General features: G+C 38.2%; 1 protein-coding gene across 1 annotated transcript; it reads right to left on the bottom strand.

The window, feature by feature from the left end:
* Nucleotides 1-1,041: 1,041 nt before the first annotated feature.
* Nucleotides 1,042-26,938, bottom strand: LOC140231331 (arrestin domain-containing protein 4-like). The gene is made up of 7 exons (XM_072311486.1): nucleotides 26,812-26,938; nucleotides 14,863-14,979; nucleotides 7,378-7,601; nucleotides 5,034-5,216; nucleotides 4,297-4,491; nucleotides 2,326-2,467; nucleotides 1,042-1,724 (listed from the first exon to the last, which is right to left on the bottom strand). The coding sequence occupies exons 1-7, from the start codon at nucleotides 26,936-26,938 to the stop codon at nucleotides 1,042-1,044; spliced, it is 1,671 nt and encodes a 556-aa protein (XP_072167587.1).
* Nucleotides 26,939-27,833: the final 895 nt, after the last annotated feature.

Below are 27,833 nucleotides of genomic sequence, written 5' to 3'. Positions count from 1 at the left end.
CGTGGTTGAAGAAATAAGTTAATGAATGAAACACAAAAGCTATCGACTTATCAGGGACTAATGGCAGATGATAATTATGTATATCAATTAAAGCTTAGTTTTGAAGGCTTGGTACTAAATCGTGATAGCAAGTTCCCAAATATTGCAGTGATTAATGTATCATTCGTCATCCCCCTTTCTATCCATGAGGAGGGGTGTAGGCATCTTTTGTTGACATTATTACATGATCATGACAACAGCCTTAAACACACGTCAGTCACAGTTTTTTACTTCCTTTTTGTTGGGTTTACATAAAGTTACATGAATCTTCTTTTAAAGGGAAGATAAACCCCAAGAACAATGTGGATTGAGTGAAAGCAGCAACATTAGTAGAACACATCAGTGAAAGTTTGAAAAAAATTGGACAATCGATGCAAAAGTTATGAATTTTTAAAGTTTTGGTGTTGGAACCGCTGGATGAGGAGACTACTAGAGGTTATGATGTATGAGTGGACTACAATATCAAGAAAATATAAAGAAAATACTACTAAAATCCATTTTTCATGAAAATTACAAATTCCATCAACTTGATATTGACATATGTTAAGGGTAGCAATTATTCCCCCTGCTTTCTGAAAGCGGTTGGTCCACTGCTCTTTCATAATTCTAGAAAAGTGAATTTTTGTTGAATATCCTTTATATTTTCTTTGTATTGTTGTCCACTCATACGTCATATCCTCTAGTAGTCTCCTCATACAGCGGTTCCAACACCAAAACTTTAAAAATTCATAACTTTTGCATCGATTGTCCGATTTTTCTCAAACTTTCACTGATGTGTTCTACTAATGTTGCTGCTTTCACTCAATCCACATTGCTCTTTGGGTTTATACCTTCCCTTTAACAGTAAGTAGGGACATATTTCAGTGGCAAAACTTGGCGTCTGTAGCATGATATGAGTGAAACAGCTGTGTACGAGCCAAGAAAATTATTTACTGTGAAATATGGAAGTCTGCAGGTAAAGGTGTGCATGCAAGTGTGCATGCTTGCGTGTATGAGACGTAGCTAGACGAATGCTTCGGCTATTCGTCCGCTAGTTCTGCTGATCCGCTGTTCCTGAGGAATCTCACGAATTAACTTATTGCTCGACCGCCATGGATCTATGGCAGGCTGCTCGTAACCAAGCGACGTGTCGTAGTAAGTGCTCGAATCGCCTGACGTCATTCTATTTGCCAAAAGTGATGTTCTTTCACTGTTTAGCTCTGGTTGCACTGCAGTGTTCTGTTTTGGTTTTACATTCAGTGGTGACATGGGCGAGTGTGATGTCGGCGAATAGTTTGTGGCCATGGAGTTGGCCACAACGGGCAGGGAGCGATCACTGACCCTCATCGACGAGGGCGTTGTCTCATACTTTAATCGCGAAGTAGGCGACAGAGGGCTTATGCTGGCAGACACGGCTGGCAGCGATCCGCTGGATATCGTGGCGTAGGGTGATGGCGGCAGAATATATCTCTCGCGATTAAGTTGTTGCTCAAAGGCTGGTGTAACGTCGAATTTCGTCCTCGATGACGGCGTCTGGGGGCTGGCTGAGACTGGGAGGCTGATGCTGTGACCAGGTGTGTAGTTGGTAACAATTGGAAGAGAGGGCAAGCGAGGCAGGGATAGCCGCGGAGGAACGGGGGGCTCTTGACCACTTTCCATTTCGCGAAAAGTGGAGATGGCTATATCGTAGGACGGAGGTGGTGGTTCTAAAGTTCGATGTAATCCATCGTGGTGGAAGAAGTGGAAATGAGAGACGACCAAAAAAATGAACATCTTATAATCATACATGTATAAAACATTCCCAATACATTCCCATTCCTAATATCCGTTATTATGGTTCTTCATGTTGTAAAGCATATTTGGTGACAGGGATATTATCAATGTTCAACTACTGTTCTCTTTGAAATGGAGCCACGCAAAGTTTTCGTCAACTGTGAAGGCTGAAACCCCCATTTAAAACCCAATATTCTTCAAATCCTTCTGTTAATGTTACTTACTCGTACATACTGTGTCAAAAGAGCCACCAAGCACGTTACAAAATGGATTTAAAACAGTAAATAATCACAATTGTTTCCTTTTTGTAGTCTATTGTCGGAAGAAAGTATAACATGCTTGAGGATCTTGAACTTACAGAACTAACACTTTAGGAAGACTTAGTGCAATTTATTCAAATGAAACGTGGATGTGTAACTAGTCAAGAGTGCTGGCATAGGCGTGGGTATGCAATGCCTAAACCCAACGTTTGATGTCTTCATACTAAATGACCTCAGAGTCAGGACAGACAGATAGCCAACCGAGTTAACATACCCATGCGTTTGACTTCTGATTGATGGGTCACGGCCATGTTCACAGCTGGGGGAGGGTTTGAGTGCAGCACAGCTATGGTACCAATAGATATAGGCAGCTTGAGGACACACACTGGGGTTTCAAAGCCCACCACGGCAGCGATCTAAAGTGTAGGTAAGACAAAGCCCGGGAACACAGTCAATAATTAAACTTGTTACAAATTTTTACAATTTATACTACATGTTGCATTGCGCAGATGCTAGGTTCCTCCAGTCACAGAAAATAATATTTAAAAAACATATCTATAGAAAAAAAAAATATTAGAGGAGACCTCCGGAAGATTTTCAGACTTTTACATTTGAAAAACTATAACTTAGTTATACCGAGTACAGAGTTTCGGAATTCATAGTGATTGGGTTGAGGAATAAGAATGTTTTCAAAGTTACAAATTACAACAAATTGCAATGAACAAGGTGATGACATGGCAGCCTCACCATAAGAATGAATGAGTTGGGGCTCAAGGAAGCAGAACAAAGGAAGATGGCATGCATATATTCTACACAAGTGGTATTGTAATGGAATTGCACTGCTACATTTCTGGTATATGTGAGGCTCCTTTGTCATCAACACTGTTCAGTGTAATTTGTTTCTGATTTTTCAGAGCATTGTTTCTCTGCTCAAGGACTACAATAAATTCCGCAAATCTGTACATGGAGCTGTCGATTTATGTACTACATGATGTGAAATCATGCAAATCGTCTAGAATGCCCCTTTAAAGGAGCAATCCAAAGGCAGCAGAACGAGTGTTCAGATGGAGGGGCAAAAATGTATAGTTATAGTTGCTTTTTATGCATACTGCAAAACTTCTTGAAGTTTAACTTCGAGAACTCTTCGCGAAGTTTGCTCGTCAGTTCACACTGGCAGCCAACTCTTTGAAGTTTCCGTTCTCGAAGTTAGAATAAGTGGTGCGAAAAATTACTCGGCAATATTCAGTGATTGTGTTATTTTAAAGGTATAAATTACCATTTGCAGATGAAATAAAAATCCAGCATTAATCCTTCAAAATAGTTCTAAAAAGTGAGTTAAGGATAGAAACGACCAATGTAAAATTTTGAATTAGTATAATCAGTGTTAAGAATTATTGAATATACAAAATGTGGATAATGGTTAAAAAATGTTTCCAGACTAAACCGTCTACAGTTACGATTTATTGACGAAAATAGTGATATCTCCTTATTGCAAAATTCTCATATGGTAGGATGTTTTGTGACACAACTGACCTACACATATGCGTCAAATGTGATATCTAGAACATTTTTTTTAAAAATCACTGCTCCCAATGGTAAACTGGACCTGTAATCATGTAAATTATTGTAAATAGTGTGATTTTGTATATTTCTTTTAATAAATCATAAATACAAAAAAAAAATAACTGGTGCGCATGTGCAACAAAAAAGAAAGCGCGCGCCGTCTGACAGCTATTGACTGTGACGTAACAATGCGCACAGGTGCATCCCGATGAGCGCGCGCTTCGGAGGCACCGCCCACATGCAAACAGGTGGTTGACTGGTCACGTGACAAAACTTTGCGAAATTTCAGTTGCGAGCGTTCAGACTGCGCAAACTTTAAGAGGATTTGCAGGGGTTCGGGAAATTCCCTCAGTTTGGCGAGAAGTCTCGCGAAATATTTTCATAAAGTTTGCGGTCACACTGTGGGGAAACTTCGAGAATTTTAACTTAACAAAGTTTTGTCAGTGCGATCACGGAATGTGTGAATTCGTGTTGTTGTTGTTGTTGTTGTTGTTGTTGTTGTTGTTGTTGTTGTTGTTGTTTTGATCAAAAAAAGTTGAACTTTTTAGGTGGGGAGGGGGATCGCAATATCAGCTATGAAGGAGAACACTAATTAAACCATAAACTAATCCCAATATGATACACATTACAAGATCAAGTTAGTACATTTAGAGTCGTAAATACTACATAGTAAAGTGATCACCTTTAGAGAGTACTCGAGGAAAATATTGGGGCAGGACTCAAAAGCGCACGGAACGATGGGCGGAACCGTGAACGGTGTGGGTTCGATCACTTTCTTCTGGTATGACGCACACCCCTCCAGCTCGATCTCGGCCACGTAGTCTCGTATTCGACGGTCATCAGTGCTCCAGCCAGATTTGGCGAAAAACGTGATCGTCTGTGAAATGGATGCATAGTTATTGTGTGTCCTATTCTTAATTACCCATCAGCTAGCAGTTCGAATACACATAATGATTATAAGCACTTAACTTAATCAAATTGTTACTTATGAATTGGTAAGGTGCAAACCTAAAACCAGTGTTGGTAGACACAATCTGGAAAAGAGCCATAACCTGAATTATTTTGCCTATTTGCTCAAACATAATAGTATTTAGTTAACAATAATTTCCTGAGATTTAAACTGACGAGTGAGAAATAAGTAATCCGTATCGACTAATGACCAACGGTTAGCAGCAGCTTGCTGAAGATAAGTAGATCGGAAGGGAAATTATTTGCAATCTATAATTTAGGAAATGAGCAAAGTTATATAACAGAGACCGTAGACACACATTCTGACCTTTTTTTCGAAAAAGTCTTCTCTATATTTCGAACAATCAAAATACTTGAAAGCATTATGCATCTGCTGAATCTAAATATAAAATTCATTTTGATTGCTTTTTGCATCAATCCTCAAATTCACGAGAACTGTCAGAGTCAAACCTGAATAAGTGTGCAGGTGATGAGCGATATATCGTTATTGCTCTGGTTATCAACACGTCCCGATATCCATATCGATTCCCCGACGATGTAACCTCGCTTGTCGACCAATATCTCGAGAGTGACAGGTCCCGACTCACAGCACAGACATCCTTCCTTCGCTGTCATCTGGTCCCCTATTGGATGCTAGTGTCATTAAAACAGGTATTAGAAGGTTTATTTCATAAAATGTGAATATGCTTAAAGAAATTTGTTAACAACAATTATGACACTGCAGTTCCTTATTCGTTACGAGCATTTTTGTGCTGTTCAGATATGACCGATGGAATGGATATATCAAATTGTGTTTAGATCACTAATTTTCGAAGTGTTACTGTCTTCAACACACAATAGACACGACGAATGATAGAAATATATTATCATAATACAGGATGATGTATTGCCTATAGTTTGATACAATGCGTGTGAAGTCATTTCACCTCTACAATGATGCAACTCTGATCAGCCCTTGCTACCTGACGATGATGCAAAGTCAATTACATATCATTCCGACACTAGATCATTTTTTTTGCTTTCTTTTGTTTGTGGGGTGGGGGGGGGGTAAAATAAGATCAACAGATGGGTGAATCCGTCAAATATTTAGAGTGCAACAGAAAGAAAGCCTGAAAACATCTTGCCTGTTTTGCTTCCTTCCTCCCTTTATTCATTCATTCACATGGCCCATTGTCACGTGAATGTACAAGGTTATATATACCCCACAAATGTTGATAATTACAATATGTTGATGATGATGATAATAATACTAATGATGATGATGATGATAATAATAATAATAATAATAATAATAATAATAATAATAATAATAATAATAATAATAATAATAATATAATAATAATAATAATAATAATAATAATAATAATAATGACAATAATAACAATAATAATAATTGCATTTGTATGGCGCTTTATACTGGTGTTTCTAAGCGCATTATTGCTAAACTCACGGGACGAAGCAGAAGCGTATCATTTTCCAACATAAGCGCATAGGTGGGGTCATGCTGATTACAGTAAATCATGTTGTTAAGTATTACGTCATCAAAATGTGTTTGATACTATTATTTGCCTCTTCCCAATAAAATCCGATATTTTCTTTTTTTATGACATTACAATTTGGTGAATGCACGGCATTACAGCATGCAATAGAACCTAATGTTTCGTCTAGTACCTGCAATATACATTACAGAGTATATTGCCCATCACATGAATTTGCTTACCACCAGGCTTGATATTGAATTCATTGCGGCTTGAATATCAAGGCTAAACCAAATTGGTCTCTTGTGCCTCACAATAGCGTTGTCAGGATGATTTTAATGGATGCAATAACAGCATAAAGTGAATATGACAGGTTATATTCTGTCATCCCTATCTCATCGCAAAGTAATAAATGTCAGACAGACAACCGTCTGAGAGTGAAGGATGTCCAAATGTCTATCTGCCTCGCCTCTAAATTTCATATCACGTAGTTCAAAAAAATGCGCCAATTTGATTACATTTACATGGTTACCCACACGGGCGAGTCATTGCAATGATGCATTTATTTGGATATCGGCGTGCCATTACTGTGTTGTATTATGATGCACTCTTTTTACAAAGAATTAGTAGTACAAGTACAACGCATTTCAAATATGTCATTGCACTTTGCTAAGTTTATATTGTAATTTATGCAACATTAACAAATAATTTCACGTTATAAATAGTATAAATATAAAAGTGCACACAGATTAATTTAGTTTTCAGTGATTTTATACATATATACATATTTTCATATATATTTATTATTATTATCATTATGCAATATTGATATCATTACTATTTCCATCATTGTTATCTTCATTTAATTTTTAGTAGAATTACTGCTATCACATTTGCAGTCTTTTCATCATCAAGGACATCCTCGGTACGATATTATCTATCAAAGCATGTCCATCAGAAAAGGTTAAATTTCTTTGGGTTATAAAAGCTTGTCGGAGAAGTCTTCTGATAAACTTACCGATTTCAATTAGGTACAAATGAAGAAGAGTGTACAGAATGACAGAGGAAAAGATACATTGTATGTTTGGTCTCTTCTTTTCCTCACTTCAGCTTTCATTCTCCCAGGATTTATTACGCCAAATGAACGTAAACCATTAAAGAAATCGTTTCGCTGTACGTTGTGATGCAAGACAAAATGCAAATCAAAAGAATGAAAAAAGTTGCAGAACTGTTTCCTAATATACATAACTTATTATGTAAGAGACTTGAATACGTTTAATCTAACATTCACGCAAGAGTCAAGTGTCAAAAATTACCAGGACGTCTGATACGAGGTTAAGGTCGACCACAGGCCGAATCCTGAAGGATCTCTTGGACGAATGATCGTACTTCATTGGCCGATCAATGATAGCCTTCACCACGTACGTCACTTTGGCGAACTTACAGTACATCTCTGGAGGCAAACCTAGAGGCAGTCGGTATCGGAAGGGAAATTTATGCCTCCCTGCGGGCAGAATGTAGGAGCGATCGCTGACCGGGTCTGGAAGATAACAGTGAGAAGACTTGGTTACTGCTATGTCAGAATAATATAGGTAATGATGAACATGATGAATGTAAAGAATGCAGGGAAAAAATATTCACAGCAGTGTAAAGAGTTGTTATATATTTTTTTTACAACGCAGAAACTTGAACTTGACTTTCTTTGTCTTGGATGCTTTTCGTTTTGCACCAACATAATGTCTTTAGAATGTTCATGGGACACTGCTGCCTTCTCCACATGGCTTTGGAAAATTCTGCCCGTAACTATCCATGCCTGTCATTTATTGACAGGTTTCATCCACTATAGTATGGATACAACGTGTTGTTCAATTGTTCAGTCATCCTAGTTTCTGGATGAATGATCCTAGAAAAAGTTGTCTATATCCATTCACACTGCTGTAGGTATCTTTTGGACATCGCAATTCGATCTTGAAGCGATTGAACAATCAGAGGAAACCTTTTCAAAAGGAGAGCCAATGAGATATGATATTGTATTCATGGATATAAAAACGAAGATATTGTAGCTATGTTAGACAAAAAAAAAAATATTCATGAAATATGGCCAAACCATATATCATATTAAAGGTCTCAGCGAGACAAATCCAATGGTGAAGAGATAATTGAAATTGGATATTTATTTACTGAGTTATGGCTTGTCGAATGTCGCACTGAACTGTATGTCTTCTGCGGCAATTTATGGAGAATTGCTTCTCCTTACTCTATTACCCCCCTCCCCCTATGCAGGTTTTCGAAACAACAAAAAAAGATGGTTTTATGCACCAAAATGAACCTGTTTCAAAGACATGTAGAGACAAAAAAAAAGGTTAAATAGCAAGTTAACTGTATACTTCATCTTAATTTATTCTATTGTTTTTTCATACGGTTATATATATATTTTTTTTTCATTCACATTGTTAATGTTACTGATCGAGGAAGACTCCAAAAAGTCAAGTGGAGTTGGTGGGTATTCCACTATTCCTTTGTGAGTTTTACAAGTGAAGTTCGTTGAATTTCGTCCCTCCTCTCCAATTTTCAAATCCTGGATCCACTGCTGGATAATATCACAAATGGCCTGAAAATATTGCAAAATTACATTTTATATTAAAATCATAATATTCTAATCAATACTAATCAATTAGGCATAGACTCTATGCCAATGTTATGATTAACCAAGTTAGTGCCTGACAATAAAACATTAATATTACTAATAAGCTTAAGATAAATATTAACAATAACAAGGAAAAGTAGAAATTACGCGGTGCGTAACATATGTCCCCGCCGGAAGTAGCATTTTGTAACAAAATGTGCAATATAGGTAAAAAATCAAGGTCAAAGGTCAAAGAAGTCAAAGGTCAAAATTCTGTGTAGAAGTTTTGAAGCCCTCACCTAGTGCTATCACATAAAGCAAACAGAATCGAAATTGGGTTAGAAATGGCGAAGGAGTAGCATTTTGTAGCCAATGTACAAAATAGGTCAAAAATCAAGGTCAAAGGTCAAAGAAGACAAAGGTCAAAATTCTGTGTAGAAGTTTTGAAGCCCTCACCTAGTGCTATCACATAAAGCAAACGGAATCGAAATCGGGTTAGAAATGGCGAAGGAGTAGCATTCTGTAGCAAAATGCACAATATAGGTCAAAAATCAAGGTCAAAGGTCAAAGAAGTCAAAGGTCAAAATTCTGTGTAGAAGTTTTGAAGCCCTCAACTAGTGCCATCATATAAAGCAAACGGAATCGAAATCGGGTTAAAAATGGCGAAGGAGTAGCATTTCGTAGCAACATGTACAATATAGGTCAAAAATCAAGGTCAAAGGTCAAAGAAGTCAAAGGTCAAAATTCTGTGTAGAAGTTTTGAAGCCCTCACCTAGTGCTATCACATAAAGCAAACGGAATCGAAATCGGGTTAGAAATGGCGAAGGAGTAGCATTTTGTAGCAAAATGTACAATATAGGTCAAAAAATCAAGGTCAAAGGTCAAAGAAGTCAAAGGTCAAAATTCTGTGTAGAAGTTTTGAAGCCCTCACCTAGTGCCATCACATAAAGCAAACGGAATCGAAATCGGGTTAGAAATGGCGAAGGAGTAGCATTTTGTAGCAAAATGTACAATATAGGTCAAAGGTCAAGGTCAAAGGTCACGACTGAAATTCTGTGTACAAGTTTCAAAGCTCCCATGTAGTGCTATCATATAAAGCAAACAGAATCAAAATTGGCTCATAAATGACAGAGAAGTAGCAAATTGAAGATTTTGATCACACACGGACGCACACACGGACACACGGACGGACACACGGACGGACACACGGACGGACACACGGACGGACGGACACACGGACACACACACGTACGGAGCCCGTTTCATAGTCCCCTGCTCGAACTCGTTCGGCGGGGACAATTATCTTAACTGCAGAATACCCCGCCAAGATCTCCAGACGAGATTTCTCGACTATACTGACTGTGCTTTATTTCGTCCGGGATACTACGCACACAGTGCACAAGAAAATCTCGTGCATGCCTCAAAAATCTTGGCGAGATATTCTGCAGTTGTTAATAATAATACTAATGTTAAATATTGAATAATAATAATAATTATAATAACAATAGACCAATGATAATAATTAATGATTAACCTATCTAACAACAATCATATTCATACATACAGAGGGGCATTGGTAAACATTTGTACTTCAAAGTCAAAACCCAACATCTTCTTCATCAAATTAAACTCAAGACAAGATTGAATTACTTGTAATTTGCCGATTTAAACTTGGACTTTGTCTAACTGTTACATGTAATGTCAGAATTTAAAGATCTGAATTTGAAAAGTGAAACATACATTATCATAAAGTTTTCTTTAGACCTGACGTTAAAAAGTCTATTTAGTAACTGGTTAGAACTATTGGAAGTGTTAGTGTTATACTAGTGTTAAAGGTCCAGTTTACCTTTGGGAGCAGTGATTTTAAAAATGTTTAAGATATCACATTTGATGCATATGTGTAGGTCTGTTGTATCACAAAACGACCTACCATATAAAATTTTTGCAATAAAGCCTAAAATATAAGGAGATATCAATATTTTTCTCAATAAACCGTAACTGTAGACGGTTTAATCTGGAAGTATTCTTATTATAACTATTGTTCACATTTTGTGTATTTAACAATACTTAACATCGATTAAACGGATTCAGTTTTTTACAGTGGTTGTTTCTATCCCTAACTCGCATTTTAGAACTAGTTTAAAGCACTAATGCTGGGTTTTTGTTTCATTTGCAAATGGTAAACTATGCCTTTAAGGTGGTTTGAAAGAAAAAAAAAAACATACTTTACAAGTACTGAACAACCGGCTGACAACGAAAACTTATTTTGGAAACGATCATTGTGGAAATCAATTAAATTCTATTGGCAAAAACGGCAGAGTAATGAAGTAATTAGCACAACACGTAGTAGCAGGCCCTTCACTTGTAACGGTTACATGTAAGGTGGCCTTAAATACGAACCTACGTAATTACCTCCGAAACCGTGATTCTGCGTCCCGAAAAATGCCCGAGAGATCTCCCGACACCGGCTTGCTTATCCTTGTTGCGACAAAATGCGACAGGTTTTTACTGTAAATGCAAGTGGTTTCTAGTTTAAAAACATCCACAAAAATCAAATAAAGACCGGTTTTTTTTAAACCCTTGCGATTTTGCCATAGAAAACAGAGTCCAAAGTCACAAAATTGATGCCTCTTTATCCAAACTTCACCAAAATACAAGATTTTTAGGGGGAAAACGAACTGCTCGTCGAGTTCTGACTGGTCATTTCGCATGTGCAACATGTGGAGATGTACCGACTTAAATATCTCTAAACACCTACGTCATATAACCAGGCAAGAGAGAAAAAAACAACCCGGAAGCAGGAATAATTTGGGGTCACTTTATTCAAGATGGCTACTTGCATGACGTACTTCGTGTAAAGTGGAGCTCCACGATAATGTCATCGAATGCAAGTTTCCTAATAATTTTGCTGATCCAAATTAAACTTTTTGTCTTTAGTGATTTATAGTGCATTTTATTGATATTTCTTAAAAGAATTAAAGCTGTATATATAGCCACAGTGCTTTGATGAAAATTGACCTTTTAACACGTCGGCAGAATAGGAAATGTGTTAAATGTGACCCCGCTGACATCGCTAGATATTGAATATTTCTCTGAAATATTTCTGACTGGCTATGTGATGTAATTCATCCTTCTGATATTATTTTATGACTTCCAAATTAACATGACAAGTGATTCATGTGCGATGAATCCATGGGGAATCCCGTGTAACTTACCTCCATTCTATTCAAAAAAATAGTCAGAAATGAGTACGATTCCCTACTCAGGTGGGTTCCACACTTGGGTCCCACTACTGTCACGAGTAAGGATTCAAGGTACTTTATTGTCTGTTAAAATGAATACAGAAATTCGCCCTCCGATCCACTGGCATTAACAAGAATGGGGGGGGGGGGGCAACAACAGTAAGATAATTTTCATGTCATTTCCATCGCCCCGCAATCAGCAAGATCACATTGTTACTCAGGAATATTGATTGCAGAATGTTACTGTTCTGAAACTACCGCTGAGGTTTAATGGCCAAAGAGAGTAAACGTTGACGCGCAGACACGCCTACATCTAGAGCAGGTCTGTGGGTAAGGACTGCTCTCAAGGCTCCGACTAGCTTCCACCGTCTACCATTAACTACTACGTGCCCTGTGTACAATGAAAGCACGGCAACATCGCTATACATCCTTTCTATTAATATTGCTTTTGTTGCTCACGTTCGAAAGGTTTTTTCCTGCCAAGTTTAGAATGCAATTTATTTAACAATCCTGAGATCGAGCCATTACACCCACAACATTTCTTGGACCCTTTGAGTGATATGACGTGGTGACATTTCAAATGTAAAAACTCTCCATAGGTACAGTTTTGTGAGTTGCATGAATAGGTATATTTCTCTCTTGTAGAATGTGCTGCTGAACATACATGAGGAAACAACATTGAAAAGACTTCAATATTCCTACCAAGTCCTCGCAGTACGTATATCCATATTTTGAAGTTGGTAACTAAATTGACGACCAGTTTTTTACGATTGATATTAAGTGGGCTTTATATATACATATAGATATATATATATATATATATATATATATATATATATATATATATATATCACCATGTCTCATGACAAAAGAAAATGTAATATGAATATCCTTCTTACATCTCTAAGTGTTTCACTTGCAATTTAATTGGTTCAGTACGTAAGGAGCAAGAATATGAAAATTTAGCCCCTTACTCGAATTAAATATGGTGCCCATTAAAAGCAATGCAGTGTATATATAGGTTATATATTTTATGAATCAAGTTCACCGCCCTTCGAATTGTTCAGCAGTAAAACAAAATGCAATGTGATGATTGCTTTAAATAACCGTTAGGTTTCATGTCACTCGTCTATCCAGCAGTACCAAAGCACCTCTTCCTCTGTACTAAATGTTCTAAAAATGTCGTCATGCATACGATGTACACTGTTTATCTTCTCTCTGTACCTGCTGCTAATTGTTTATCCTACAGCTACTCCAGCACGTCATAATCTTCGCCTGTACGACATGTCGTCGTCTTCTCGCACCATCTTTCACACGATTTCACGTCCCATTTTGCGCATTGCTGCTCCTTTTGCCACTTCAAGATCTGGTTTTCTCCTTATATTTGTTTCTGTATCTACTCATACATAGTCATGTTTTAGTATAAATTTATTAATCAATTCATTTTTTTTTGCAATTTTATCAATCTCTTTGTGTTAGGTTCATGGAACTGGTGTGACAGATATAATCAATTGACAATATAATTATCATCATTATAATTATCATCATTATCATCATTATCACTGTTATCATATTTAGTGTACTACTAAATCAACATATCATGATCACACTTTGATATAGGATGGGACACGACTTGTCAATCAATCTATTGCCAAGTACCAACTTTTATCTGTGTTTATATATATATATATATATATATATATATATATATATATATATATATATATAATACAAAAGTGTGTGAGACCAGATGCATTGTTTGACAAGGGATATAAAATAAGATAGCATGCCCTGCGTTAAGCTTCTGTTGAATAATGAATTGTATTCTGTGACTGACAGTAGTGTTGTCTTTGGATCTGCACCACCCAGAAATTACTATGAAGTCACCTCAGACAGTCCGTAATTTCTAGAGGAGCCTATCTCAGGGTGTGGTTTGTTTGATTATGGTGGAGAGATAGCCTTCATAGTTGATGCATACAAATTGAAACCATGTACTGTATGTATTATATATGTATATACAGTACATAGTTTCAATTTGTATGCATCAACTATATATATATATATATATATATATACATATATATTATAAATCATATCATTTTTATGACAGACACACACACAGCTAAGATGGAAATATCCAGAAGCGGTAAGTTTTGTACCACAGCAGGTAGGATAATTGGTTCATTGTTCCACTGTAATAATGCAACTGTTCATACATTGTGCCAGCAAAGCCCATGTACACTACACCTGCTACGTATATCCAATCTTGACTGGGCATTTACACTGTGAGCCCGTGTCTGTATTACCAACACTGCACTGCGCAGGTTCGCATCGTGCTAATATCATCAGTGGCAGGGACGGTGAATTAGCTTGATTGACTTAAAGGGGGTAGGTTCTCTACGCTCAAATGGAGTCAAGAGCCTTAACACTGCCTTAGGTGATGTGACAAGACAACAAATCCTCTTGCATGTCGGGCATGTGGCGTGACTGTCAGGGACACATCAGATTATATTTAAGGCCAGCAGAAGTAGATTGGACAGACGGACGTGCCTGACGTCAAATAAAAAGCATCAGAAAAAAAAAATACCACACGAACAAGCAGACCAAAAATGAGCAAAACAAATACTGACGAACAGTTTTGAATATCAACGTGGGTCAGTCTATTCCAGAAGTCTTAATATGCTGACAGTATAGAAGAATCGGTGGTGGACGAAATTTTGCAGGATAGGCTTAAAGGTAGTACGTAACATTCGATCTTGATATCTTTTTAATATGATTGTGTGTGCATCTCAAATACTTTACACAAAAGCACACATAATAACGTTAGTGCAAATACTTATAGCATGCATGGGCGTTTGATAAACCTGTTTTACATATTGCATACCAAAGGCCATAGTTGTAAACGTACTCATTGTTGCAAGACTAAAACATACCTTCACCAAAGACAAGCAGTGTGTAATCGAAGAGGACTTCCTTCCAAGAGTAATCATCCTTACTCTCGTTCTTTCGCCATTCTGTCTTCGTTCTTCCCTTGAACCTCACCCGGATACCTGCATGGAGTAGGAAACCATTGTAATGTTTCAAAGCTTACCATGGTTTGCCTAGGCCCTGTCCAATGAGTACAAGTGTACGTTTGTTATCCTATAAGCACCACCTATTGCCTTCCTGACTCACCCGGTTCAGATCATGTCCAAAAGCAAAAACAAACACATTCTGTTGCTGTTCGTTTGTACGGCTGTTTTCTTTTGAAATTCTGTCAACTTTTAGGTGATTTGAAAGAAGAATAATCTTTGACAAAAAGTTACTCTGAAAGCATTTGATTCATGATGAGTCTAAAGGATAACAGTCATAAAACAGCTTTCATCGTGGATCAAAAAAAAAAAAAAAAAGAATCGGCATCATTCTACCGGTATTGAAAGCTGTCTGATTGTTAGCAAGCACAAAGTGAAATGCATGCACTATACCGCTTCTTTGAAAAGATTGCGTGTGTTTTTGATGTCAGGGCAGTGTATAGGAATACCATTTATTCTTTGCTGACTCGAACATAGTGTAGACAGACATTCCTAACTGTCATCACTTTCCGTGTACCTCACCAGATCAACGTTTTATACAGTCCGCGTTTGCATGCTATAATTATAATTTTTGTGAGGAAAGCTACATCACACGTGTTACAGAACTACCCATTCCTATGTGTATGGAATTCAACATGATATCCGATTGCAAAATATGAGGAGAGAGACCAATTTCTTGGTGAGAGCTGGAAACGCATTGTTGTAAACTGCTAATGAGAAGTGGAGCGAAATTTACTACCATGGATATTCGGAATGGCGTGCATGAAGAGAATGGCAGAGGTAGAGATGAGAAAAAAGCGACTAGGGAAGAGATGAGTTAGAAAGAAGTGACAAGGATAAGTAGTAGCAGTGATGAGAAGGTTCAACTCTGCATTACTCTCCTGGAGTACTCTTTTCCCCTACATATGCAAAACTGATCATTCGCCAATAACTGTTTCCACAGAACTGTTATTCCAGCAGACACTGCGTGTCGCTTGTACTATAACGCATGCACGAGTCATCAAATGTGTGTGGTAACCAACACATCATTTAAACTCATTTTATATGAGTACCAGGGTATGTCCAAGGAGAATGAGCAGCACACACGCTCTAGGCCTACTCAACGAACTCATGAACTCCTGGACCCATTTCACGAAATGCTGACTAAACTAACTTCTTACATCTTACATCTAACATATATCCCGAAGTCGAGGAGACGGCTGTGGCGCCACAGAAGACCGTTCTTTCATCCCTGTCTATCCTCGGCCTCTCTCAATGCCCTCTCCCAGCGGGCCTCAGGCCTGTCCAGTCTCGGATATTATCTTCTCAGCTCTTCCTTGATCTTCCTCTCGTTTTCTTTCCACTCACTGTGCCTTCAAAGGTTGTATTGACAAGTCACCATGTTCTCACTGCATGTCCATACAATTTATGTTTAAGTTGTTTTCACAATAGTGAGATCTTCAAAGGCCCGATGGCTTGTTGGACTCGGTTCTTCACTTTTTCATTTATAATTCGATCTATGCTGAGAAATTTGCAAATGAATCGTCTGAAACAATAGCCCAATGCATTTGAGGGTTTTCAAGTTTTCAAGCTCTGCTTTGCCAGCCTTTATGCCCATATTAATTCTTTCGGTATTATTCATTAACTTCGTTTTTGGGTGGTGATCCCCACAACGTAATGGGCAGTCGAAGTCTTATTCGGGCCTTCTACCAGACTTCTCAACTCCTCCTCTTCCCCAGCGAGACAGTCAAAGTCGTCAGCACAGAGTAGATTTGTTACTTTTCTGCCTTCAATATTGACAGTTCTTTCATGATTCTGAATTGTATCCATCATGAGCTTCTCAAGGAAGATGTTAAAGAAGGTGGATGAAAGCAGGTAGCCTTGTCTGACACCCTCTGTCGTCCTAAACCAACCTCCCATGCTGCCGTTGTAGAAGACTGCACTGGTAGCCTTGTCATACCGTTGCTCAATGATTCTACTAAGGTCGGCGTTTTTGTTGAGCAGAACCAAAGAGGGGCCCATAGGGCTGCATGTCAGACCCTGTCAAAGGCTTTGTTACAGTCCACAAAGACATGGTAGACGTCTTTTTAGTGTTGGATGTATTGCTGGCACACTATCCCGAGGTTAAAATTTTGTTCTGTGGTGCTGCACACGCCAGCTCTGAATCTAGCACCCACTATTACTTTGCTTTCGGCTTCAGGCGGTTAAGCAAAATTGTCAACGTTTCTTTGCTTAAGCGGCAAATCAAGCTAATTGTGACGTAATTCTTGGAGTGTTGCAGGTTGCCTTTCTTCGGCAGTGTGATAAGCAATGACTGTGTCCAAAGTTTGAGCCACTCTCATATCTGCTCGACCTTGTCTTATCACGTCTTCTCCTCTCCTGTAGATTAGACCAGCACGGTCGAAATGTTATTCACTCCCGCTGACTTCTCCTTCTTTAAATATTTAACTGCTGTTCGACTTCTTCCCTACACCATGGGTTGTTGGTCAGTACCGATGTGTCGTCACTGGGAGACATTCAGCACTTCTGACATCTACTACATCGAGGTTCTTTCTTTGTCAAGTGTTGTTTAAAGCTCGAAGGATCGCTTTTATCACCTCCATGACTGTGTGTAAATTGAAATTCACGTCGGGACTCACATTGAAAAAATTGTGAGCTCCGACCATACGACAATACATATCTAAACATTCCCTCAACCTTACAAGAATGCCGTCGCCCAATGTGATATGGTTAAACATCGGTGTGGTTTGGTTAGTGCATACCATCTGGAAGCCAATGATATCGAAATGGTACAGATGCCGGGAGGGTGGTTACTCTCAGACAATTTAATGTGCTACCCATGTGCACGTGCCTCCAAACACTTCAGAATTTTTTCCTAAATGGCGTGATATAACTGGCGTCACAGACGCCATTTAGGGTATGCTTTACAGGTGTGACGCCATTTACCGGTGCAAATTTGATGTGCTGTAATATAGCATTCCATCTAGGTCCATTTCTAAGATTTTTGGACTCGGGTCGGCACATATCCTAAATGGCGTATTTCGTCATGGTACCAAGTGCAATACCCTAATTGGCGTTTTAAATAAATGCATCTAACACTAGTTGGAAAGTAACAAAAAATAACACTTTTCTGAAAGATAACAAGTTCTTCAGTCATTGTCAGTTAAGATTAACATCAAAAGCATATTTTGTGAAATAGGACCACTAAATGGCGATACCCCCCCCCCCCCCCTTTCTCAGGAAATTCATCGACAACGCAGCATATCTAAAAACAGACTCTTTTCGGCCCATTTTTTCGGTACCCCCCCCCCCCCCATGCAATGCAATGATGGCTGGCGAGTTAGCCAATTTAAAAATTCACTACCCGACATGCTTAAAATACAAAGACGTAAATAATTCTCAAGATCAAACATATAATTTTTACTAACCCAAGGGTCATTATATGTTTCCATAATATTCCCTATAGATGGCTAAACTATAATATTCTCTCGTAGAACGTAATGTCCAAAATCTTCCCTATTTTAATCAACGTCACACCATCTTTCCAATCTGACTATACCGTTTTATGACATTAAAAATACATCGATGAAAAGCAAAGCTATGTCTGGATATAGTTCATTATTGTACGAGGTTTGTATATCTTTAAATACATTATAGCATGTCTTCCCTACGATACCGCATCAAAAGATTAGCGCAGTGTGTGCAGTCAATGCTTCTACAGATTACAGAGCAAAAAAAAAAAAAACCAACAAACACACAAACAAAACAAAAACAAAAAACAAACAAACAAACAAGGATAATCTGTCGACATTTGCATAGCGATTAGCAGTATAACGCATATAAGTGTTAAGGCTTGCTTCAATAGGTAACCATTAAATTTTGGAATTATAGAAGTCACTTGTTCTGCGCGGTGAGACACAACTTGCACGCGTCTTCTCCATGCATAATTTTATTGCCACGACAGTGCATTAGCGTTTTCTATGCGAAAGGCATGTTATGGTAGCTAATATATATCTTTTTCACGTCCGCAAGTATTTTCGTCCGTGGGAAATGCGTCTTTGCTAAAGCAAGTATATGTAATCATACTAAGTTAACGTAACTGTAGATTACAAGCAAACATCAGAGAATGAAGGTTTTTGAAGTCGGTACCTATCTGACAAATCGGTGGAAGTCATTGCATGAAAATGAGGCAATCACATAATAATGGACGTACTTAAATCTCGTGGCAAACATGGCAAGCTGATTACGTGTTTGCACGTCACTTGTGAAAGGTGTGCCCCTCCAGTATTTGTCCTGTTCAGGAGGCGGGAAAATTAACTTTCTCCTTTCGGAGGGTACCTTAGCTGAAGAAATAGCGATAATATGATAAGCACAAAAAGTAAACGCCCCTCCATCTCAACAACTGTACGTATGTCTTCCTTCTCTTCTTCTCATCCTTTTTCCCTCCAGCAGGTAGCTAAAAGACGAGGGCAACTTTTTACCCCTTAAATACATCGCAAGTCTCCGTCGCTTATCGGGTTATATGGCGACGTGCAAATTTGACGTAAGATTATTGGATTGGTGTAGCCCTGCCACACACTGGTCTGGGCCCCTTCATGCTAACGTGTTGATCTATACGTTTAGTTAACATTGAACGTGTATGTATTTCGTCTGTCCCTTTAATACCCTTCGTCGCAAGGTCAGCGTACATTATTTATTTTAAGCGCGTCATCAATGCTGCATGTATTTCACAGAGCAACGAAAATTTAATCGTGACAAATGGCATGTTCTGCCATCAATGCAATCTTGTCATTTTGCTTCTATTTTTTACTCTAATCTATTACAATGTCCTTGACGCTTTACTTTGGTCTTTCAGCCTGTGCCCTGTTGCATAAAACCCTTACCGCTGGACTTACCACTCCTTTCTAGCGGTAAGTCTTCAAATTAGTGGTAAAGCTTATAATCCTTGATGCTGATTGGCTGTGACGCCTAATTTTGACGGTAGTTACCATTGAAATTCAACGGTAAGTTCCATGCAACGGGCCACTGGTCTTCCGTGAAATCGTGTTCATCATGTTTAACGTATAATACACGAGTAAATGCATTATTCTAAAAGATAAAACATATAGTATGCAGCATACAAAACGACAAAATCACGGTCACGACGCAAATCGATTTGATGACCGGAGGAATTGGCAGCAATAAGAAGGGAAAAGAGCACTGTCAGTAAGGTTTAAGTACTGGCATTGTGCAAGAATTTACTAGTATTTGCAGGCACTGATTTAAGTAGGCCCTATACATGGATGTGTATGTGTATGATATGTGCACGTGGGTGTGTCTGCTTCTGCGTGTCTCTTTTTATGTAGTCCCAATCTTATTCGAGAAACGCGATGCACCGATTTCAGAGAAGCGACCAAGCATCCTGTCTGCCTGTTGGATCATCTTATTACAATCCTTGCAATTTGGTTACGTCGAGGGTTTTGCTGATAAAAAGCAGAGCAGAGAGCAGCCGACCCGTATTGCTACTTTGGTAAATTTGTGGTACATTTATCGCCGTTCTTCGAGAGAGAAATTTATAGAGATTGATTTATATAATTCAGTGTGAGCTAGCTTTCAAATTTCCAGAATGAAATGGCCCAATCGCTGGATGGCACTCAGATCCAATTTGTGAATCGACTGTACATTTGCAGTTTTAGATGAAGAAATGAAATTAAGGAAAGGGGTAATTCTCATGTTGCCACGTTATACACAATGGACTGAATGTAGTTATCTTGAATATGTTATTGTAACATAGAGGAAAATCATTCAAAATCACCATCAGTGGTTAGGTGAAGTAAAAGTAATAAAAGTGTCAATAAATATCAAACAAAGGGCACTTGGAGACATCACCTGTGTTTTATATTATTGTAAAGTGTGAACGGGCACTAGATCGATGCCACGGGTCCGCTGAAACCATGGGCGTGAGCCGAACGCCGCCTTGAGCATGCGTGAAGATTTTGTAGCTGACGACATGGAAAACTGATGATGTTAGAAAAAAAAAATGATAATAAAACGTGACATGGAAGAGAGAGAATCGAGAGGGTCGGTGCTCTTTTGATTTACTCTTTGGCTAATGTAATTCTAAATTTAACCCAATAACATGGTGGACCCACAACGGGGTAAATGAAATATTCCTTGAAATCTGCCCACCTCCGTGATCTGATTTTTGTATCATTAGCGTTTATTTTGAGTATGTATTATTGCCAGGCAAAGTTATGATGATATAATGATGATGCTGTTTGATACTTCAGTATTTTATGAACAAAATTACTCTGAAGACACACATACGCACACACACACACGCAACAAACTGAGCGTAACGATTATATTTATGAAATCACAGGTAAACAGGATTGGGAATGAGAAAATTTGTGCACGGAAAACAACATATGCGACATAGCAACATAGGATTATTCAAACTGTTTGGAAATATGGCACGAAATAATCTTCATAAAATGAGTTTTTAGCTTAGATACTATAAGATGTAGTTAAATAAGGAGCAAAAGCATTAAAGAACAAAGGTTTGCAACCAGTTTGACCTCCTTACTGAATGATGTTACATTGAGCCATGGCTCTACAGGGTCTTTCCTATCTAGACACAGGTATTTACAAATTGTGACATGTATTATTCATATGTATTATGCATTGTTGCTGAAATACATTAGTCTCTGCCTCTATACAGCGGTTACCTTCCCCCTCTCCCCCCCCCCCCCCCCACATCTCTCACTCACTCGCTCTCACAAATGGTGCGTGTCAAGCAGGATTTCCCGAACGAATGATGACATGGCATTGACATTCAGGATGAAACGAAATGTGTGTATTCCATTGATTCCCTTACAAAATTAGTTGCTCAGTTCCAAGTGAACTGATGTTCAGTGAGAAATATGATTTATTTTTACTCAAGTTCAAATTTTATTTTATATAATTACAATAGCAATCCAGTTTTCCATATCAGTGATACCATCATCTAAAAAAAAAAATGAATATACATAACCCATCCTTATTTTCAACCAGATGGTTTGGGAAGAAGGAAGATCCTCATTAAGACTTGACATGCTGACTGTGCTTCAGTTAGCCCTGCTTCAAGATTGTTGAATCCATGTGATGATGATCCCAGCAGACCCGTCATAAACCGTGTCATATATACTGTAAATTCACTCTTTTCTACCTTGCTGCATGGAACACTGCTGACATACAATGAACATTTTACGCACTATCGTTGCCAGTATTGACGATAGAGTGAATTTCGAGAGTACATAATAACAATTCAGAATACTCGGTATACATCATGCATGTCACCGGTATCATTTTTAAGGACGAAATGTGTGGTAAAAATCGTTAATTCGATGCAAATCATCATCCCTATACAAATTTCAGATATGCAATGTATTCCGTGTCTTCGATGACATGTCTTTGTTTAATTCCTTGCATTTATTCCCTCACATTTTCTATATTGTCTCCTCGTTACGTCTTATATCTCAGTGTTCTTTGAACCTTTGTTATAGCTGGCTACTTTTCACAGCGCCAGCCCCTCACGTCCCATCACTTTCCTGTCTTTCTCTATTCTCTTTTCTCTTCTTGGCTACGAGTAACGTGCCTTCAAAATGTTCGCATACAGAGTAGATTACCCTGATCGACAGATGTGCGATTCTCACAGTTTATACTGGGTGGACCATCAATCCATGAAGTGGAAAGGTAAAAACGTTTGTTGGGTAGTTGACAGTGTTTATCTTTCAGTCTTTTATGCAAAAAGATCCTCCCCCGAGGTATCTAGCAGTATGTATTGTAACAATCTATGCCTTTGATTTAGTCAATCATTCTTATTCACATTTTTATTGCATTTGTTCATTTTTCTTTTTTTCCAATTCCTTCATTCTTCATCCAGTTTGTATATTCATATCTTCACCTGATTGTGGCGAGATCATTTTTTTTTCAGCAAGAGTTGCATCATTGAAAAAGCAGCGTCTGCTGCAACGTGATTTGCATAACATCACGTCTTTGCAGTGACTAAATTAATCAAGGAGTGCGAATACAAGCCATGATTATAAAAGAAACCTTAAGACTTTCGAGTCTAGATAGGGGGCTGTTGGAGTTAGACTGTAGCCTCTATCATTCGTGGTTTGAGCCACCATCAACAGTTCAGTTTCCTCTCGATGAAATTCATACTCATAATCCTTCAGTGCCAAATAGTTTACAGATTTATCGTTGGTGCAATGCAGTTCGACACTTTAATGTGTTGACAGTCGTAAAAGTACCTCGTCAGATGCTGTGAAAACTTCCAACTACAAGTTAGTGTATACGTTAAAGTTGGTCTAAGCTTTAATGCATGTCTGTTTACCTCGTCTGGATGGGACTTATATACATTACTTATGTGAGTTTTGTCGTCACAAGTGTGCTACAAGGCAGTAGAGAGTTTATCACTCTTCAGTGCAGCTCCCAGGCCGAATGACACGGCTAATTGATAAGTGCATTTCTGAGCCACGATTGTGCTTTTTGCCACCTGGCATGACAAACCTCTGTACGGTTACACGTTACTGCCCGTATTACCTGGATACGTAGTCGTGATACGTATGCGCGCATCCTGAAATCTTTCGGGTAATCTTTGTTCTTATTTTCGCAAACCATACATAATAAGGTAAACGAGTTGCAAATGAAATGACGTTAGGTCCCCTACATGATGACTTAGATGATTCGTACCAAGCGGAAGAAATTATCTTATTTTCAAGGATGGCATTTTCGGCACGTTGTGTAATTACACAACGGAGCAGCTACGGCGTCACTCGCTGAGCTCCTCGCACAAAATTAGATTCATCTTTCAATGGCAGTAATTCCTGCGCCAACTCTGACAGCGCGTGGGACTGCGACTACCGAAGAGCGAAATTTAATCAACTAACGGTTTCCATCCAAACGGAAATTATGTCCTATATTTGCAGAAGAAAGGGAGAGAAAAAATAAATAAGCAGGGTCGAACGAAGCCTGCAGCTACGAGGCATCGCTGAGGAAGAGTAGGTGGCTAAGTGAGAGTCCAGAGTTAACGTTGGCAGCCTAGGTCAGCACCGGTGGTATTTGCGACGAAAGAAAGGACAGCTCAACTTTGTTTATTCCGCTGACTATACCAAGTACCGATGCTTCACTGTCGTTATTACCCTTTCATTATTTTGCTAGAAGTTTGATTCGTGCTCACAGCCACCATTGCGCTGCACTGTCAAAGCATAACATTTCTTTTTTCTGAACTGTTTTTGGCTCTTGCCGTTTATAATAATAATAATGATAATAATAATAATAATAATAATAATAATAATAATAATAATAATAATAATAATAATAATTGCTCTTATATGGCGCTTTATACTGGTGTTTCTAAGCGCAGAAGTTATTCTTAAATCATCCATTCTGCTTGGTACACTCACAAATAAAAGTAGTAATCAGTGCTTCATGCCTTTCACTTTTCAAAGAGCAAAATAATATCGCTGTTCTTTGACGGCTCACATACGCAAACATATGCATAGCAATATGTATATTTATACATGTGTGTGAGTTTAGAGTGAGAATAGAGCGAGATAAGTATGTATGCGTTAATGGTGTGCGCGCGCCTATGCCTGAGATATTTCCACAATAGCAGCTATGCGCTAGACCAGTAGAATACTATTACCGCATACCTCTGTGTCCCTGGGTCAATACACAAGGATTTCATTTCACTTTATGTATCTGGCAGGTATTAGTGAAGAAGGCACGTCAAGTTTAGAGAATGTATTGAAAGAGACAATTCGGTGCATGTCAGCATATACCTTGGTGAAGTAAATGTACAGATAGCCTTTACTCAAAAAAAGAAAAAGAAAGAGAATAGCATGTCGAATTCGATATTGTTACTAATGAGAAAATACACTTAAATCGGTGGAAGAGTATATCATAAGAGTCTGAATGCAGTCCACATAGTTTATTGTCAAAGTGTAAACAAATGAAAGAAAGTCACTCAATTGGCCTTAGCGCTGTCCATCTCATCCCCAAAGTATCATTTCTAGAACTAAAATATGACAATGATGTAGATGCCTGAACAATAATTTGGCACGTTACATCATCTACCAGAAGAAATACATAATGTAGTCAAGATGGCACATGCACATTTAAAGACATGATTCCATGTTTGATTTTCGTAGCATGAGTGCCTAACGTGGTAAACCAAGATAGTGACCTGTTTTCAATATTTCAATGTCGTTACGACGACAGTGTGACGCTGAAGAGTAAGACAAGTCGTGTAAGAGAGAAGATAAAACAACAATGAACGAATAACGACTTTCTCTTTTTGGCGAACACTAAACCATGTGTGGCGTGGCATTGGAAAATCATGCGTTTGTCTTGTCTTCTTCGTCCTCTCACTATTCTTCTAAAACTACAGACCACAGCAAAGCACCGTTTTTTAGATCCGGGTGTATATTGATAACACCTTCTGTTACTTAATTGTCAAAATGATCGCATTTTGCACCTAATGGCTCTTCATTTCATCTGGCATCACAAGACTGACCATCCCACAAAAGAGCAGAGTAGTAAAACTGACCGAAGTTGCCAATTTTCAGGCGTTTGTTGACATTTAGAGGCCTCGTATCCCCCTTCACGTTTACATCAGGACTAGACCACGTAATAAATGTCCCAGGGAGTTTTAGGCTTGCAAAAAAAAGAAGCCCAAAACACCGAGTAATGAAAATGTGTTGTTTATTGAGGGGGTTTCTTTGCATTGATTGAATGTTCATACGCCAGAAGAACGCATGTACTTTCACAAAGTTTTGACATAAGATTACAAAAATGTAATAGCTTTATTACGTTTACAGCATCGACATGAGATTAACCCCCATCTCCGCGACATGTAATATGAAATTTAGATTTCAGTTAAACAATATTTTCTCTCATTATCGCAAATTGATTATTCGCAAAGTTTCAATTGGAGCAAAATACCTATACGTTATAAGGGCACCCTAATACAAACACAGTGCAAAATATATTTTGATTATGCTGATACAGTATTTTGTAACTAAAATCAGTCTACGTTGTTTAAGGCCCTGATGAAACATTTTCGATATCGTCTATATACATCTCCTATTCTGGTATCATCATGTTTGGCTATGTACTTAAAGCGTTCTCTAACTTCAGTTAGTGTTTTATCAAAATAACTATTATTATCTATCTCATCAAGCACTATGTTGAATTTTGAATAACATGTGTGTTAATCGAAAATAGATTGCTAAATTATTCATGATAGATTATACCTTACGTAATAACCCCACAAATCATTCACAAATCAAAACTCGATACATCTTACTTTTTCATCGTTAGTATCTAAAACTTAACAATAAGATCTGACAACAAATTCTTTTGGAATTGCCTTATATAGGATTTTAAATCAAGTAAGGACAACGGTCTAATTACGCACATAATTTCCTGTTTGTTTTATGACCAGGTTACTTTAAAATCATCAAACCAATGGTAGTATCAATTTTCATAACTAAGGTGAATGAAACGAACAAATTATCCCAATCAAGCCATCTGTATTCATTTCAAAATGATTTGAAAGAAATCGTATTGATACTTTTATGTGTGAACACTATGAAAAAGAAACGACGCCTTGAATAGATGGCTGTAAAGGCAATCAAATCGATTTTCTCAGAGACAAGCTCTACCCTTCTGTCTACATGATGAAAGTGAAAATTGCGCCGCTGTCCTCCCGGAGTAGGCTCGAGTACATAGCCTCTTTGTTTACTCGAGCGACGTAGAGCGTACAGTCATTACCTGTAGTTCATAACCATCGCTTTAAAGACTCACCCCGGATATGTCTTTTCTCTGATGAAAGCACTATGAGCACGTATCCTTGGATCAGGTCACCAGGCTTGAATACGTTGGCGTCGTTCCCTTCGAAGACGATGTCGAAAACTTGGAGTTTGCTGCTCATGTTTAGAGTGAGTGGTAGTCATCGGTCGAGGTCATTCTAGGAGTAACGTCGTTGTCTGGAAGCACCGCGGGGCAAAGTGTGACGGGACGGTGACGCCACAGCGTGCATGCGCGCTTACCTTGTCAAACAATCTGTGCTCAAACAGTGCTTATGCTAATCAAACATAACGCCAAATTACAGAGTCGACATGCAGGTACCAGTGTTGCCAACGAGGCTTCATTAGTCATGGTTTCCAAGAGACTGGAGGTATTACTATTTCAAGGCGAATTAATACGAGAAAATGAAACCTGCGTATATTCATGAAATTATTTAATGCAATTCAATGAGCTCTTGTTACTGTCGCATAGCTGGAGTTGTAGACGGTGCTTTGGTCACTTTAGGCATCCAGGGCAGGTGGAGGAGTAGGAGGTTTGACGCCATCACACCTTAGCGTCTTTTGGGGTTAGCATCTCTTTTTCTCAATCCTCTCTCTCCCTCTCTCCTTTTCTCTCGCTTCTTCCCTACAGCTTTATATTTGGAAGTTCATCAACATGACTATCATCCCCTATATACATCTCTCTCTTTATCTATCTACCTATCTGTCTATCTATCTACCTATCTATCTATCTATCTACCTATCTATCTATCTATCTATCTACCTATCTATCCATCTATCTATCTATCTATCTATCTATCTATCTATCTACCTATCTATCTATCTATCTATCTACCTATCTATCTATCTATCTATCTATCTATCTATCTACCTATCTATCTATCTATCTATCTATCTATCTATCTATCTACCTATCTATCTATCTATCTATCTATCTATCTATCTATCTATCTATCTATCTATCTTGACTTATTATCTAATTCGTTCTCAGTTGAAAGGTCACTGTTATTTCCCATCCTG

This window comes from Diadema setosum, chromosome 7 (assembly GCF_964275005.1).
Source record: "Diadema setosum chromosome 7, eeDiaSeto1, whole genome shotgun sequence".
Classification (NCBI taxonomy): Eukaryota; Metazoa; Echinodermata; class Echinoidea; order Diadematoida; family Diadematidae; genus Diadema; species Diadema setosum.
Note: the sequence above shows the minus strand (reverse complement) of the source record. Positions and strands in the feature narration are given on the sequence as shown.

Bases quoted from the DNA above. Each gene is read 5' to 3' on its own strand.
- LOC140231331 (XM_072311486.1), bottom strand. From the start codon at position 26,938: ATGAGCAGCAAACTCCAAGTTTTCGACATCGTCTTCGAAGGGAACGAC. The intron at 14,980-26,811 runs GTGAGTCTTTAA...TACTCCATGCAG, and splicing joins AGAGAAAAGACATATCCGGG to GTATCCGGGTGAGGTTCAAG. The intron at 2,468-4,296 runs GTGATCACTTTA...CCTACACTTTAG, and splicing joins TCCTCGAGTACTCTCTAAAG to ATCGCTGCCGTGGTGGGCTT.